General features: G+C 54.3%; 2 protein-coding genes across 2 annotated transcripts; one reads left to right on the forward strand and one right to left on the reverse strand.

The window, feature by feature from the left end:
• The first annotated feature begins 3,695 nt into the window (after positions 1-3,695).
• Positions 3,696-5,128, forward strand: SYCN (syncollin). Its single transcript, XM_037818798.1, has 2 exons — positions 3,696-4,090; positions 4,997-5,128. The coding sequence occupies exons 1-2, from the start codon at positions 3,696-3,698 to the stop codon at positions 5,004-5,006; spliced, it is 405 nt and encodes a 134-aa protein (XP_037674726.1). The 3' UTR covers positions 5,007-5,128.
• Positions 5,129-5,643: 515 nt separating this feature from the next.
• NCCRP1 (NCCRP1, F-box associated domain containing) lies at positions 5,644-9,056 on the reverse strand. The gene is made up of 6 exons (XM_037820339.1): positions 8,769-9,056; positions 8,144-8,206; positions 8,008-8,059; positions 7,365-7,460; positions 6,615-6,753; positions 5,644-6,482 (listed from the first exon to the last, which is right to left on the reverse strand). The coding sequence occupies exons 1-6, from the start codon at positions 9,049-9,051 to the stop codon at positions 6,342-6,344; spliced, it is 774 nt and encodes a 257-aa protein (XP_037676267.1). The 5' UTR covers positions 9,052-9,056; the 3' UTR covers positions 5,644-6,341.
• Positions 9,057-16,396: the final 7,340 nt, after the last annotated feature.

The raw sequence follows: 16,396 nt of genomic DNA on the forward strand, positions 1-16,396 counted from the left end.
AGGGCTTGCTGGGCCCCAACCCCAGAGATTCTGACTCAGTAGATCTGAGAATTTGCATTTCTAACAAGTTTCCACTGGCTGCTAATGCTGTCGGTCCAGCGATCACACTTTGAGGACCACTGCTTCCAAAGCATATAGTTACGGCTCTTTTGGGTTGCATTAACCCTTAAGAATTATATGGAAATAATCCCATTCAGTGACATCATTACATGATTACAATGAGTTCTGCTGGCTCGGTGGGAGTCTAAGTAGTGATGTGAATAGCTTCCTTTATGCAACAGACTTAGCATTTTCATTTAAATTATGTGTCACCTATAATGTTGCTTATTTTCAGGTACCAACCAATAAAGACAAATAGTTTCTTTTTTCTTTAGTGGCAATTTCACGTGTATCTAGCAATCTCTTTTATGGTCTGGTGAAAAATGTGGAAGCAAGGTTTTGGGAAAATTTCTTTTTTAAGAATCAAAACGTATCAGCGGATATATGTTTTTTGGAAAACACCCTGTTATCGTTCCCACTACATTCCCAGAGTCCTTTGCAAAGCCCCTGTTATAATTGTGTGCACATTGTGTTCGAATTATTGATTTACCATCTGATTTTCTCAAGGGCTCATGGGCTCCTCAAGGGCAGGACATTTTTCCATTTTTAAAAATTGTGTAATAAGGAGATGTTTGTTTTTCTATGATTTGCCAGCACGTGGCTGTTAAATGTGTGTCTGTGTGGGGCTTTGAGCACGTGAGATTGCAGGGGGTGGAGGGTGGGGGGTCGGGGACTGGGGCTTGTCGGTGACGGTGGGTTTGTGATTCCATGGGGGAAGGGGTTTGCGACTGTGTCTCTCTGGGACTGTGTATCAAGCGTGCATCCACGATCAAGGCACTTAGGTCCCCAGGATTCACCAGTGAGAACTGGTGGCTGTAAGCATGGCTGGCAGTCTGAAGGGGTGTCCCAGGACAGGGGATGCCGTGCCCACACCCCTGGGTCTGTCCGACGCTGGCTGTGGGTGCTGCGGCCCCATGCGACCTGTGTTCCTGTCCCTGGCTCTGCCTCCTCACCAGGGTCTCCACGCTCATGTCACTATACGTGTCCTGAAGCGCATGGTCCTCCCGGGTGGATGGGGCTCTGTGATCTTTTGAGGTCAAGGAAGACTGCTGGGAAGTGAGCAGCTGGAGATTAGATTTCGTGTGGTCACGGGAGGAAAGGAGGAAGAAGGATCCAGGTCTGGTCAGGAGGCAGGGGGCAGGGTCTCAGAATCATTATAAGAATAATCAGGGTGGGGCTGAGGCATGGGCAGTTAATGCTTGATGGGTGCAGTGTTTCCGTGTGGGGTGGTAGAAAAGTTTGGTGATGGACAGAGGTGGTGAATGTGATTAACACCATTGAATTGCAGACTTGAAAGCAGTTAAACTGGGAAATGTTATGGTGTGTATATGCTACCGCAATACAACTTTTTTTAAATGTCAAAAAAAAAAAGAATCCTAACCATTCCTGTTACATTTATACTACTGTATTAATTCAAAATTATATGGCCAGCATATAAATATTCATAAATATTATGTGGATTGTTTATGAATATTATTTTAGTTATAAAGGACTTTATGTAGTGACCTCATTTCTATTATCCCGTTGAAGGGAAGAGGAAACTGAAGCTCAGAGAGGTGAGTTCACTTGCCCAAGGTTGCTCAGCAAGGAGGCAGTAGAGTCAGAATTTGAACCCACCTCTGACTGTTTCCAGCACTTAAAGCTCTTAACCACTGCACGACCCTGCCCAAAGTGGAAGACACAGCGTCTGGGGGACAGTAGGGACTAGGGTTAGCTGAGGGACTGTGGGTAATAACACATTTGTTGGTGGTATTTCGTCGTTATGGTTTCCACTTGTGGAGCCCTTGCTATGTTTCAGCACTGGGACATCATGATAGCAAATGCACCTGTGGCGCTTACCGGCCCCTACCCTGAGTGACGTCACATGGAATAATTAATTTACTCCTTGTTGTAGGTTGAACTGCATCCCCCAAGAAGATATGTTGGAGCCTGAATTCTTGACTGTGACCTTATTTGAAAATAGGGTCTTTGCAGGTGTAGTTAAGGTGTAGTTAAGGTGCGGTCACACTGGATGTGGGACTGGGGTCCTTGTGAGAAGAGGAGAGGGTACACAGGGACACACAGGGAGGAGGCCAGCTGACAATGGAGCAGAGATCGGGGCGATGCATCTACAAGCCAAGGAGCACCAAGGCCACCACCAGAAACCAGACGAGACAAGGAAGGAGTGTTCCTTTGAGGCTTCAGAAGGAGCATGGCCCTGCCAGCACCTCGATTTTGGACTTCAGGCCCCAGAACCGTGAGAGAATACATTGTGCTTGTTTTAAGCCCCTTAGTTTGTGTTGTTCGTTACAGCAGCCGCAGGAGACTCATACACTCCTTATCCCGGCGCTCTGAGATAGAGGGCTTCGGTGAGGCCCTGGGGCTGGAATCACCATAGCCTGGCCCCACGGGTCGTTCTCCCAACCCCGGACTCCCTACAGTCCTTTGTAATTCTTGCAACAGTCCTATGGTGTAGGAGTAACTATCACCCGTTTTACAGATGAGGAAACAGGGCCCGGGCTTGTATCCACTCACGGAGCCGAGACTTGAACCCCTGTTTGCCTCATCAGAGCATCCACGCCCTTGATCCGATTTCATCTGGCAGGAGGCCGAGGGTTCCTGTCCAGCCCTGGGGGCCCCAGCCTCCCTCCCTTGTTGAGCCACACCTTTATCTTTCCTTTGTCTTGGGTCATTTCTGCTTACCAGTTCCTAAGAACTCATTGTCTATTAGATGAGTTAAGTCTATTTTCCACCAGATCAACCCCACCCCCACCCCATACAGAAGTTGGAAAGTTGTATATAGTTCAACAGGTCCACCTGTTATTTTATAGATACTGGCTTTCCACCCTTGGTTAAGAGTCTCCTGTTCCTGAGGGGTGGGGATGGGGGTGGCAGCCTCCTCCCCCTCCCCAACCCCCAGAACCTCTCTTTCTGGGTGCTCCTCTGTCCGTGTGTAAGCACTCTTCATATAATATACCTATTAACTCGATGATGTCCTCAGTGGAGGAAAAATTTTCCCCAAGCCTTTTGCATATTGACTTGCAAAGGTTATTAGGTATTATGCAAATATGTCCATCCTCTATTTCACAGATTTTGGGTTTCCCACCTCAGTTAGCTCTCCCCCACCAAGGGGGGCCTCCTTTGCACTCTCCTCCCAGCTCTCCCTTCCCCTCCGGGGTCTCCCTGCTCATCTCCAGCTTCTCCACCCTGCTCCGCCCTGGATGCCCCAGCCTCCGTCTCCCCTCTCCGGGTCTCTCCTTATTTGCAAAGGAGGTTGTTTGCGCTTCAGTTTTTAAAAGCTCTTCCTGTGCTATGCCCAGGAACCCCCAGCCGCCCTCTTCTTTGCGAAGGACTCGTCCTCAAGTCTTGTCTTCTGACTTTCTTTTAGCACCTTGTTGGCCACAATAAAACGTAAGCTGTTAAATTTTGGACGAGTATGTCCACCCTGCGTGTCATCGATCGTGGGGTTCTGACCTGGGTCGGGAAGGTCTCCCGGTTGCCGGAGGGAGCGCGGCGCCCTCCGCCTTCCCTCCCCGGGGCCTTATCTCGCAGCTTCTCCCTTCCCACGGCTCGGGAGCATTTAAGCGCGCGGCGGCGCGGCCCCGCAGCGTCTCGCCATGTCCCCGCTGAGCTCGCTGCTGCTGGCCCTGGCCCTGGCGGCTGGCCCTGGCGCCCGCGGAGCGTGTCCGGTGCCCGCCGACCTGAAGCTCGCGGACGGGACGCGCACGTGCGCCAAGCTCTACGATAAGAGCGACCCCTACTACGACAACTGCTGCGCGGGGGCCGAGCTGTCGGTGGAGCCCGGCGCCGACCTGCCCTTCCTGCCCTCCGACTGGGCCGACACCGCCTCGTCGCTGGTGGTGGGGCAGCGCTGCGAGCTCGTGGTGTGGTCGCTCCCCGGCAAGGCCGGCAAGACGCGCAAGTTCTCGGCCGGCTCCTACCCGCGCCTGGAGGAGTACCGCCGCGGCATCTTCGGCAACTGGGCCAACTCCATCGCCGGGCTCTACTGCAGGTGCCCGCCCGCGCCTCGGCCCCGGGGCCCCAGTGCTCCCCGCCCCCCACCCCACCCCCGTCACAGACCCCCAGGCCCACCACCCGAGCCCCAGCGCCTGTCCTGACTCCTGAGCCCCTGGCACAAATCGGGGAGTCCTGTAGAACCACTTCTGCATCACTCCCCACCCAGCTACCCCCGACCCAGTCCCCTCGGGTCTGTCAGACCCAGCTCTGGGCTTCTCAGACTCAGACGCTGACCCACCCCCCCATCCCCATCTTAGGAGCACCTTCCTCCCAACCTCCACCCATCCACCCACCCACAGGTGCTCTCCCCAGAGAGGCCAGGCTAACTCCCCCCAGGCTAACTCCCAGATGGGGGAGGTCAGCAACCCCCTCATCTTGGACCCTGCCAGCTGTGCCCCGTGGATCCTCAGATCCTAGACCCAATTCTGGGTTCCCAGACTCAAAAGCTGACACAGACCTTAAGGCCACAGGCCCTATTCTAGGAAAGTCCTATTTAACCCTCCTGCCCCCCCCCACCCCTCTACGCCCTTAAATCAGCCTCAGTCCCTGAAACCAGCCTGGAACCCCTGTCCGGATTTCTGGAACCCTCCAACCCAATGTTGGAGCCCCCCTGAACCCATCCTGCACTGATATATCCCAACTCACAGATGCTGGGACTCAGAACCAGCCTCGGCCCTCTCAAACCAGCTCCACCTGTCCCCCTCCCACAACAGCTCCAAGAGCTCCCAGTGCCAAACTTTCCCAGACCAGGACCCCTAGCTCCTGAACTTGGAGCCTCAGACCCAGTTTTCCCAGCCCTCCACCCCACCTCAGCCTTCTAGAACCCCACCCACCATCCACACAGACCCTGGATCTCTGAGCCCCTGGCACCCTCTGGTGAGAATTTTTGGTTCTGTTGCAGGTGCTCTTGACACGTTGGAGGTCCCTCATCACAGTCCCCATACAGCGCTGAGCCCCTCGCCTGGCCTTGTCCCTGGGACCTACTGCAGACTCCAAGGCCCAGGAGAGCCTTTCTGCCTGCACCCCCCACCCCTATCCTTCCTTCCCTGCAATACAGCTTTTCTGAAATTGCCCTGTCTGCCATCTGCTTGTGCTTCAGATCAAGTCCACAAAGAACTGGGGGAGAGAGCAGGGTGGTCAGGAGACACACCTGCGGATTCCAACATGGATATCGGGGTGCACAAAGGCATGCACAGAAGAACCCTTGTGTGACTTATACTCAGCCAGCATGCAAGGGTATCATGAGCTAATTGTTAAATGTTGAAGTGTTTCCCACACTTTTGGGTAAATAACCAGTTTCCTGAACCTCTTCCCCCCAAGCTGTCCTGGCCCCTCAGGGACCTCCAGACCTCCTCGTGATTCAGCAATTAAAAGGCTGGTCCCACCTGGCAGGGGGCCTCCTGGAGCCTGGTCCAGCCGGGGGCAGGGTCTGGAGTGGTCTGGTCAGAGCCCAGGCCTTATGGGAAATTGTCTTCTTTCAATCTCCTCCCCACTCCCAACACAGAGACAACACTGTAATTAGAATTTGTGTATTTCTGTTCAGGTTGCAATCTGCCCCCCCAAAATCCCCACCCCCATGGATGAAGGCCCTTGATGGATATCTGGGTTTGGGGGTTCAGGGGCAGATGAAGATAAATGAGGGGTCCTGGGGGGGTGGAGAGGTGTGGGGACAGCTCTGGAGGGATGACAACTCGGAGTTGGAAGGAGAAGGGAACTCAGGGAGATTCTGAGAGTTACTAAGGGGTCACAAATTGGGGATGTGTGACGAGATCAGAGGTCAAGGGCAGTGGGAAAGGGTCAGGGATTGGGAGAGGTGCTAGAGGATCAAGGATTAGGGGAATGTGCCAATGGGACATGAACTGAATGAGCTCTACAGAGAATGCCGGGCTCTCTGACAAGCAATAAGCAATACATCGGGAAGATGAGGCCCCTGCCCTCATGTCGCTCAGAGTTCAGGGGAAATGCCAAAGGGTCAGCCATTCTAGAATGTGTGCAAAGATGTCAAGTGAGAAGCCAAGGGCCCAGGCAGAACTGAGGGGCCTAGGAGGTGGTGAGCCACCAAGGAGGGGCTGATGGGTCACGAAGGTATTAAGGGACCAGGGAGGAGCTAATGGAACAGGGAGGAGCTAAAGTTTAGGGAGGTGCTAAGGGTCAGGGAAGGGCTAAAGGCTCAGGGAGGAGCTGAGGGTCAGGGGTGCTGAGGGATGGGTAAACGTGACAAGGGTCAGCAAGACGGAGCCCGTCAGTCACTCCCTCAGCTGCACAGACACGGAGGAGTCGGTCACTCTGGTCCGCCGCAGCCCGCCGGGCTCAATCCGGTTCTTGGTCTTGTGCAGGAAGTGGACAAAGCGCACACCGGGGCCATAGTGGCGGAATACGTGGGACACCTGTGTCCCCACCGGGTTAAGATGAATTCCTTATTAGGGACCCATGAACCCTGCTTCCCTCCCTCCTCCCTCTGGGAGGTCCTGGGTCATGAGCACATGTCTGGGGGTCGGGGCTGGGACGGGGAGTCTCACCTGGACCCAGCGGCCAGGGGGGCCTCTCCCAGAGGTCTGGGGGGCAGCGTGGTGCTGTGCGATAACGGTGCGACGGTCGGCTGCCAGCAGCCAGACGTGCAGCTCGTAGACACAGGCGTCTAGCCGGCTGTCCTCGAACCTGGAGATGGGGTTCTGGCCTTCAGCCACTTCCGCAGCCCCAAGAGCCCAGTCTCAAACCCTGGCCCCACTAGCCATTCAACAGGCACTCACTGGCTGGGCAGTGCTTGTGACACAGTGGTGACCAGGATAGCCCTGGGCTTGCCCTCATGGAACCCATAGCGCAATGGAGGCGGATATCACCAGACAGTGGTAGCCAGGAACCACCCAGCAGGGATGGGGGTGCCCAGGCAGAGGGGTCGGGGCCAGGATGGCAGGGAGCACAGAGCACTGGAATGTGGGCACCTAACCCAGCTGGAGGGTAGCCCACGAAGGCATCCTGGGGACCCCCGTGTACCTGACTCCTAAAGCACAAGGAGGAACTAGCCCCGAGAAGAGATGGGGTGTAGGCATCCAAGGGGGAACAAACAGCCTTTGCAAAATCTTAAAGATGTAAGAGGCCTGGCACATTTCCAGAACTAAAAGACTCAGGGGGAAGGGGCTGGAGAGGTGGGCAGGGCTGGATCCTGCAAGACCAGGAGGGTCTTGGTGAGGAGCTCAGATCAAAGGGGAGGATGGGGTGAGGTTGGTGTTTTGGGGAGCCACGGCGGGTGGCCTGGTGGAGGTGCGTACCAGTCCATGATGGTAATATCTGGCTGCTCATCATCAAGGAGCTCCTCCCACAGGCCCTGGGCCAGAAGGTTCACACACTGCTGCTTCACCGTCCAGCTGTGAAAGGAGCGGATGGAGAGGTGGGGGATGGGGACACCAATCATAGTGACACAAATGGGACCCGCATATGGGGTGCTAGGTGCTCAATGCCCACTTTACAGTCCCAGCCCCCACAGCTCTCCATGGGCGATGCGTTCTGAACCCACAGCGCAGATGAGGAAAACTGAGTTTCGAGATGGATGTGGCTTGCCCAAGGTGAAGCAGCAAAGCAGCAGCAGAGTCAGGATTCAAACCCGGTGTGTGCAACACCGAGCCACTGAATTACCCGATCTGTCTGCCGTGCAGAAGCCAGTTTAATGGAGGGTGGATAGTGGCTTGGGGGTGACTCTGCCCCTCCAGGAGAAAGGAGTTGAGAATAATAACGCCTACTAAGTGCTAGCCGGAACCTAATCTGTGTTTCAGGAGCCCTCTCTCCTATGACTAACCCTGTTTACAGATCAGGAGACTGAAGCTCAGAGAGGCAAAGTCACTTTCTCCAGGTCCCACAGCGGGGAAGGCTGGAGCTGGGATTTGAACCCAGGCCTTGCAGGTCCTGGCCACTCACCTGCGGTCCCGCTGGAGCTTTTCGGTTCTAATGTACCACCCGGTGAAATTACCTGGCAGGTGGAGGAGCCAAAGGTTAGAACCTCCTCCCGAGGACCACCCCTCTCCCCCAAGCCCTCCAGCCCCCAGGCACTTACCCAGGGTCTCCAGGGGTTGCTGGGTGGGACTGGTAGGGGGTGCTGGTTCATAGATGTTGATGCCTGCAGTGCAGGGGGGAGGGGTATCAGGCCTGGCCAAGGCCCCCCTCCTCACCACTCCATACCCACGGGGTTCCCTCCCAGGGCAGGAATCTGTGCCCCACCCTGCCTGCGGGCCAGACCAGCCTAGCAGCGATGGAGTGAGTCAGGGACCCAGGGGGCAAGCCCTGAGAAGGTCCTGGGGGGTGGGAGGGTGGCGAAGACAGAAACATAAGGCAGAGAGAGAGGCACAGAGAGAAAGAGACACAGAAACAGGCACTGAGAGAGAGAAAAGAGAGACAGAGAGGGAACATAAAGACAAAGAGAGACAGCAGGAGATACACAGAGAAAGAGGGAGATTCAGAGTGAGACAAACAGAGAGGGACTCAGGGAGAGAGAGACAGAGGCAAATAACTGGAGAAACCCAGAGGAGGCGAGGCAGGGAGAGACAGAGAAAGGCACAAAGACAGAAGTAGAGACAAGAGGGATGGAGAGAAACATGAAAACACAGAGACGGAAAGAAGAGACCGACGGTCTGGGTCACGGCGGCTGGGGGCGGGCGGAGAGCGCGGCGCCCAGCCCGCACCTTCGGGGTTGGGCGAGCGCAGCAGGTTGCGGTAGAGCGGGCGGCGCAGCAAGAGCAGCTTCCAGCTGAGGCGCGGGGGCAGCTCCAGGCTCCAGCCCGGCGGCCCCCACTCCTCCAGCAGCAGCTGCCGGGCGTAGGCCTCGGACGGCTGCTTGGGCTCGGGGGACTCGGGGGTCTCCGGGGCCGCGGGCGGCGGCGGCGAGGGCGGCGGCTCCAGGGGCCCCGAGGGCTGCTCAGCTTGCATCCCGCCGCCGAGCGCGGGTGGGTCGGCCACCTCCTCCATCTGTCGGCTCTGGGCGACTGTCCCCGGCTCCGCAGGGCTTGGGGTGAACTGGGGGCGGGATGTCCTGAGCTGGCGTTTAATTGAGGGGCGGGTTGGGGGGGAGGATCGAGGTCCCAGGGGCTCCTCCCCCAGGACCCAGGAGTCCCCGCCCCCGCAGGCCCTCCGCAGGCTCCCGGGTTTCCTGCTCCAGTTTCCCCGGGGCCAGCTAAGGACCCAGTGGCTGGGTCGCTGGTCCTGGCAGGGTGTGTGACAAACGAGCTAATGCCAGGGCTCGTGCCCTCTAATGCGGCCTGTCCACCTTGTTAAGATCCAGTGTGGCGGGATTAGAGGTTAATTAATGAAGAACATCCCCACCTTCCCCACTTGTCTGCTCTCAGCACAGGGGAGGGAAGGGCCGGCCCGGGTCACGTCTCCTCCTGCCCTCGCCTGGGACACCGCTGGGGACCTGACATTTCCCGTCCCGCAAACCAAGGTGGAGGGAGAGTGGGGAGCTGAGAGAACCCCGGAGCCAGAGCTGGGGAGTCACAGAGATGCGGGGCCCTGAGAAGACGCCGAGATGGCAGCGACGATGTGTACAGCAACCTGCCCCCTAGGTTTTCGGGGTGTCAGCCCCTCTTCCTGGGATGCGGCAGGTGGCACAGGCTGCCGAAGCCTCCTCCCTGTCTGGGAGGTCATGGGGAGTTGGGAGTGAGGGCTGGGCCCCTGGTGGGGGCAGGAGGTCGGGGTGCCAGAGAAACCTGTAGGGCCAGGTGCCTGCAGTCACGTCCCTCCCACGGCCACATCCCACACCCGGCCCAGGTCAGCAGAGTGCAGAGCCCAGACGGATTTCCAGTAACGCCCTCCACAGTCAGGGCTTTTCACCAGACTCTGCTCCAAGCACTTAGAAGTTCACCCATTTCATCCTCACCACGATAAGGAAGCAGGTGCCACCATTATCGATATGGCAGCCAAAATGTGCAGGAGGACTGTGGGATGGGCTTTACTTCAGCTCCATTTTACAGATGGGGAAACAGAGGCCAGCCCCGACAGGCCTAGTCCTACACTGTCCCAGACAGCCCCACATGCTTCCCCAGGAGCTCCGTGTCCCGGATTCTGAGATGTGCAAGAATTCTACACGTGCTCTGGATGGACACTCAGAGGTAGGACACACACCCAAACGACGTTGCTCACGTAATTGAGTGCTGACTGCATACCAGGCATTGCTCTAAGGTCTTTAGGAGGAGTAATTGATTCCATCTCCACATCTACCCAAGGAAGTAGGGCCAATCAGTATGCCCATTTTGCAGATGAGGAAATGGAGGCACAGAGAAGTCTAGGATCTCACCCAAGGTCAGGTTCACAGGGACGCAGATTTAAATTGCCCCAGGGAGAAACATTGGCTCATGGAGAAGCAGACAGGAGAGAATCGTTACGTTTATTGTCATTTTGTTAACTCATTTAACCTCCCAAGGACCTTGGATATAGGAACTGGTAATAGGACCTTCCTGGACAGGTGAGGGAACTGAGGCAAGAGAGAAATGGCCTTCCTGGGAAAGGTGGGAATTCACCAGGGATCTGGCAGGCAGGGGGGTCCCAGGGGAGCTGCTAGAGCAACGATGCACATGAGCCGCACCGCCCCATGGCACCCGGAAGTCCCCGGGAGATATCCGGACAAACACTCCCAGAACCCACAGCATGCACACAACCGGAGACACTCCCCTGGCCACGTCAGGCACACAAACCCACACCGGTGTCCGCGCCGTCCGCCCACCTGCTTCAGACCTGTCATCGGAGGCGGCAGGGGCAGATCCCGGAGGAGGAGTGGCTGCGAGGGGAGGCAGAGCTGTTCCTGGGTCAGAATCCAGGGCAGGCAGAGGCCGGGAGCCAGCGGGACGGAGGAGGAAGCACACGTGGGCGGACGTGGGATATTACTCAGCCGTGAAAAAGAACAAAGTGCTGACACATGCGACAACATGGATGAACCCTGAGGACATCGTGTTGAGTGAAATAAAAGACAGACACAAAGGAAAATTTTGTATTATTCCACTTACATGAAATAACTAGTATCTGCAAATTCATACAGACAGAAAGTAGATTACAGGTTCCAGGGGTGGAGTTAGAGAGAGGGGAATGGGAAGTTATTCCTTTAAAAGATACAGAGTTTTTGTTTGGAGTGAGGAAAAAATCTTGGTAAGGGATGATGGTGATGGTATCACAACATTGGGAATATAATTAATACCACTGAAGTGTACAAAGATGATTAAAATGGGAAAATTTATTACATATATTTATTACTAGAACTAAAAAATTAAAAAAAAAAATTCTGAGGGATTCAGGAACACCATGGGGGCCCTGTAAAGCCAAGTGGATTCCCACATTAGATCTCAAGCCTGCTCTCCATCCCCCTGAGAAGCAGATAAAGGTCTCAGTGGGGCCACAGCCTCTGAAAGCCTATTTTCCAAGCTGGCATCCCTTCCTAAAACAACTTTGCATGTATCATGAAACATCAAAAAAGCCTGAGCAACGATGCGAGCACTTTGGAAAACAATTTGGCAATTTCTTATAAAACCAAACACACGCCCACCCTACAACCCGGCAATCCCACTGCTAACTATTTAGCCAAGAGACATGAAAGCCCAGCTTATATCCAAATGAAAACCTGATGCAATGTTTATAGCACATTTCTTCATAATTGCTCCAAACGAGAAACAACCCAAATGCTCATCTAGAGGTGAGAGGACAAATGTGGAATTCCTACTCAGCAAGAAAAAGGAACCATTGCAACACGCAACATGGATGACCCTGAACATCATTATGCAGGCAAAAAAAGCCAGGCATAAAAAGAGAACATAATGTATGATTCCATTTGTATATGATTCTGAAAAAAAAAGACAAAATCAGTCTAGAGTCAAAGAAAGCAGGTTGTCAGCTGCCTGGGACTGGGGTTGGGGGAGATGGACTGCACAGGTGCGTGGGAGTGAACTTCTTGGTGTGATGAAAAAGTTGTCTTAATTCTGGAGGCAGTTGCAGGGTCAAAGCTCATCAGACTGAACACTGTAAAGTGGGTACATTTTATTATATGTAAATTAAACCTCAATAAGAAAAACAAAACAAAATGTGACAGCTCTCTATAGTCTAATAAGGAAATATCTCCAGGCCTATTGTTAAGCGAAAAAAAGTACGATGTGGCACAGTGGGCATCATGTGCTATTATTTGTGTGAAGAAAAAAAAATATGTATTTGCCAGACTCCACTGGATGGAGACCCCCAAGAAGCGGTAAAGCCTCTGAGCAGTGTTCGGCGGTGAACCGTCAGCTGGTGTCAGCCCTGTGGTGGGGACACAACAATAAACAAACCCGCGTGAGGCCCTGCCCCCGTGAAGCTGCCATTCCCACGGCGTGAGACAGACCATGAACAAGTGTACGCATCCACGTGTTCACATGTATTTACAAATCAGGTTCATGCAGGAAAGAAAAGAACCGGGTGTGGCGGCAGAAGAGCAGGGCGTGGGAAACTTACCTGGGCTGGGGAGGGCACCGAGAGGGAACCTCCTTGGGTGGAAAGCGGCGGGGGGCCGAAGGGTGGGCGCATCAGGAGGAGGGGTCGCTGCTCTGGCTGCCGGGCAGGGAGGGCAGGCAGGCCGGGCCTGGGCCGGAGGCTGAGGCCCTGCCCTGCCAAGGTGCCACGGCGGCCATCCTGCCCGGCTCTAGCTCCCACTGCTCCTCTTGCAAAAACCAGCCTGGCCCCCAGGAGGGCCTACCCAGGGTGGAGAGAGGGAAGAGGTGGGAGTCCTGGAGGCCCCAGCTGGCTCGAGACTGGGGTGGGAGGTGGAAGGGAGGTGGGCTGGCTGGATGCTGCCTTGCTCCAATCACAGGGCCCTGCGGGGTGCGGGTGTGGGTGGGGGTGGGGCAGCCAGCTCCCCCCTGCAGGGGGCAACAGAGAGGCAGGGAGCGGGTGGAAGAGGGGAGGTGAGGAGTGGTGAGGAAGAGACAGAGGCAGATAGAAGGAGATAGAGAGAGCACAGAGCTATAAACCGAGAGAGCTAAAGAGAGGGAGAGAGAGGCTGAGGCATGGAGAGACAGACAGAAGGAGAGGGACTGACAGAGACTGCAGTGGGGTTGACAGAGCCAGGGAAGGAGGGGTCAGAGAGTCAGAGACACCCAGACGGCATCACCTGGGGCAGAGGGTAGATGGGAGCCCGGAGGTCGGTGTGGGAGGGTGGGGTGGTGGGATTATAGAAGGTATATCCACTTGTGTTCCAAATTTAGGGCACATGTAAGATTTCCACTGTGGCACAATTTAGAACAGCGAACAGTTGTGGAATGTTCATCCACAGGGACGGTGAATCAACCCCGGTCGTCCATCCACTCGATGGACTACTATGCAGCCGTGAAAGGGAACAAGACTGCTTTTCTTTATCAATCGGGAACAACCATCAAGTTACGTTGTTGGGTAGAAAAAAGCCAAATGCAGAAGGTTGTGCCCTTGGCACTGACATTCGTGCAAAGAAAAACATATATATATGTATATGCATGTAGCTATTTCCTGGTATGTATATAAATTCCAGAAACTCCTACAGGTGGCTGTGGGGGAGGGCGGGTGCTGAGAGGCTGGGGCTGGGGGAGGGGAGGAGATGGACTTTCCCATTTAGCTTCTTGGGATCTTTTACATTTTGTACCATGGGCTTGTGTGACCTGTTTAAATAATAAATAAGATTAAACATGGGGAAGAAAGAACGAGCCAGATTAAAACAGAGATAAATGGGGAGGGAGGGAGGGAGGAAGAGAGGGGTTTGACTTGGTTTAACTCAGCGGCCCAAACTTCTGTCGGCGCCTTTGCCCTCTGGGTAGAGGCTCTGCGCTGATCTCAGCTCCCCCGGGCACAGGCCAGGACCCTGCTTCCTGCCCCTGCTTGTCCCCCAGCCCCACGTCTTCTCCGGGTCTGGCCTGGAGCAGCGCCCCCCTTGCTGAGAGCCCTGCTTGGGGCCTGGCCCCGGCTGAGTTGCCTGGCCCTCCCGGAAGAGAGAGATGGACGGTTTTCTCTTCGGACCTCAGGCGGGGTGGCGAAAGGACTTCTGGCTGGTGTGTCGGGTGGCTGCGCCTCATGATCACGTGCAGAGCCTCCAGATCCTTGCGCTACCACTTTTTTGCTGGGTAACCTCGGGTGGGTGACTCCACGTTTTGTTCCTCGGTCTCTCATCGGTATGATGCAGTGACCATGGTCCTTCCTCAAAAGCCCGCTAGGAGGTTGTATTCGCTTCTTGGAGTGGCTGTAACACATTACCACAAACAGGGCAGCTTAAAAGCAGAGACGTTTCTTCTCTCCCAGGGCCGTGCTTCCTCGGAAGCCCCTGGGGGAGGAACTTCGCTGGCCTCTTCCAGCTTCTGGTGGCTCAGGTGCTCCTTGGTTGGTGGCCCAGTCCCTCCCAGCTCTGCCTCTGTGGTCACATGGCCTCCCCCTCTGTGTGTCTGTCTTCTCCACTTATGTCTGTCCCAAGTCTCTCTCTGCATTTCGTTATGAGGACACTTTCCACGCTTGCTACTGGATTTTGGGTCCACCTCGATAAACCAGGATGAGTTCATCTTGAGAATCTTAATTGCATCTGCAACGATCCTTTTCCCAAATAAGATCACAATCCTGGGTTCCAGATGGACATATCTTTTTTTTGGGGGGTGGTGGTGAGCTGGGGCGGGTAAGCACCATTTAACCCCCTACAAGGGGTTGAGTTAAAACTCCTAACAGCTTAGCAAAGCCCCTGGAACACAATAAATGTTTGGCTGAAGGTAACTATTACCTTTATCTTGTTTGCTCACACGATATCTTTCCATTTTTTTTTAATTAGTTGCCCAGTTTTCAGATTCAAGCACTTTCCCATGAAAAAAATCCCATGAGATTTCTCCTGAAAAATCGAGACATTAGAAACATGGGGGCCAAACTCCCACCAGGCCCCGGCTGCCTGAGAAGGTGACTGCCCCTTCACTGGACCGTGCTTTGTGGGGCCTTCCCTGCCAGGCACCTCCCGGCCCCAGGAGCGTTTGAGTTTGAGGCCCCTGGACCAGCCCACGAGCTGGGTGAGGGCGGAGCCCCGGGATTCTGCTGCAACAGAAAAGGCTGATGTGGGACCCAGGCTTGGGCCCTGGCTCTCCTCCGCTCTGGGCAAGCCCCTGCCCCTCCAGGGACTCCGTCTCCAACGCTGAGAAACAGAAGCAGGTGTGAGATGATTCCCGGGGCCCTGCCCTGTACATTCCAGGGGGCTGGCATGGGGCTCAAGGTCTGGATGTCCGTGAGGGACAAGAACTGCTGGGTGACCCCCCCGGCCCTGCATCCACCCTCCCGTTCTCAATCCTGGCATCACCAGTTTAGAATCACCTGGATAATTTTTATTCTAAATACCTATTACCAGGCTCCACCTCACACCAAAGGGAGGTGCCCTTGGCTTACAGAACAAAGCCTCAGTGTAGCCGTCCAGGCCCCTGACTTCTCCCCAACCTTTTCTTGTTCATTCATTCTTTCCCCTTTAGCCCCTTCCCTTTCCCTTCCTCCCCAATGGTAATCTGCTAATATTTAAATGGCTCTCTTGTTTGGGCTTGCAAAACAAGGACAATTGTTTTGTGTCCATAATTTATAATGTATACACCTGGTGTTGTCTTACAGAACATCTTGATTTTTCTCTGGGCACACCCTGTCCTGGCTCCCGAGGCCACTTGGGAATCCCTATTGTGCACCAACCCCTTTACCCCCCACCCCTACTCCCCTGGGGTGGACACCCAGGCTGTCTCTAGCTCCCGCCCCATTTGTAAGTCTGTAGTGAACATCCTCATGCCACACACGCCGCCCCCTGGTCCTGTGTTTCTTTAAGTCACCCAGGAATAGAATTATTGGGAAATATCTGCGGGCAATCCTTATTTTGATCAAGTTAGACTTGAATTTTTTTTTTTTTTTTTGCCAAACTCATGGTATAAAATGACCTTGCATTTCAATTAGCAGTTTTTCTGATTACTAATGGGTTTGTGCACCTGTGCAAACACTTGTTGGCCTTTTTTCTGAAATGTGCCAGTTCACATCTCATTTTTCTGTTAGTATTGCTGCCTTTTTCTTGGTGATTAAGACAGTCAGTATCCTATATTACAGGTTGTGAAGATTTTCTCCAACTCTGACCCCTGTCTAATAAATTTGTCCATGATGCCCAACCATGAATAAAAATTCTTAAATTTGATGTAGGCAAATCAACTTATTGTTTCCTCTGGGGTCTTAACTCTTTCCTTACCTTGAGGTTATCAAGTATTTTCCTCTACTGACTTTAGAGTTTATCTTTCAGTTAGATCTTTAATCCACCTAGATAAATACCATCCAATAGAACTTTCTG

This window comes from Choloepus didactylus, chromosome 27, assembly GCF_015220235.1.
Source record: "Choloepus didactylus isolate mChoDid1 chromosome 27, mChoDid1.pri, whole genome shotgun sequence".
In the NCBI taxonomy this organism is placed as follows: domain Eukaryota; kingdom Metazoa; phylum Chordata; class Mammalia; order Pilosa; family Megalonychidae; genus Choloepus; species Choloepus didactylus.

Excerpts from the sequence above, each read along its gene's own strand:
- NCCRP1 (XM_037820339.1), bottom strand. The coding sequence starts at position 9,051 with ATGGAGGAGGTGGCCGACCCACCCGCGCTCGGCGGCGGGATGCAAGCT. Across the intron at positions 8,060-8,143 it reads GCAACCCCTGGAGACCCTGG|GTAATTTCACCGGGTGGTAC; the intron begins GTAAGTGCCTGG and ends TCCACCTGCCAG. Across the intron at positions 6,483-6,614 it reads CCCCTGGCCGCTGGGTCCAG|GTGTCCCACGTATTCCGCCA; the intron begins GTGAGACTCCCC and ends GTGGGGACACAG.
- SYCN (XM_037818798.1), top strand. The coding sequence starts at position 3,696 with ATGTCCCCGCTGAGCTCGCTGCTGCTGGCCCTGGCCCTGGCGGCTGGC.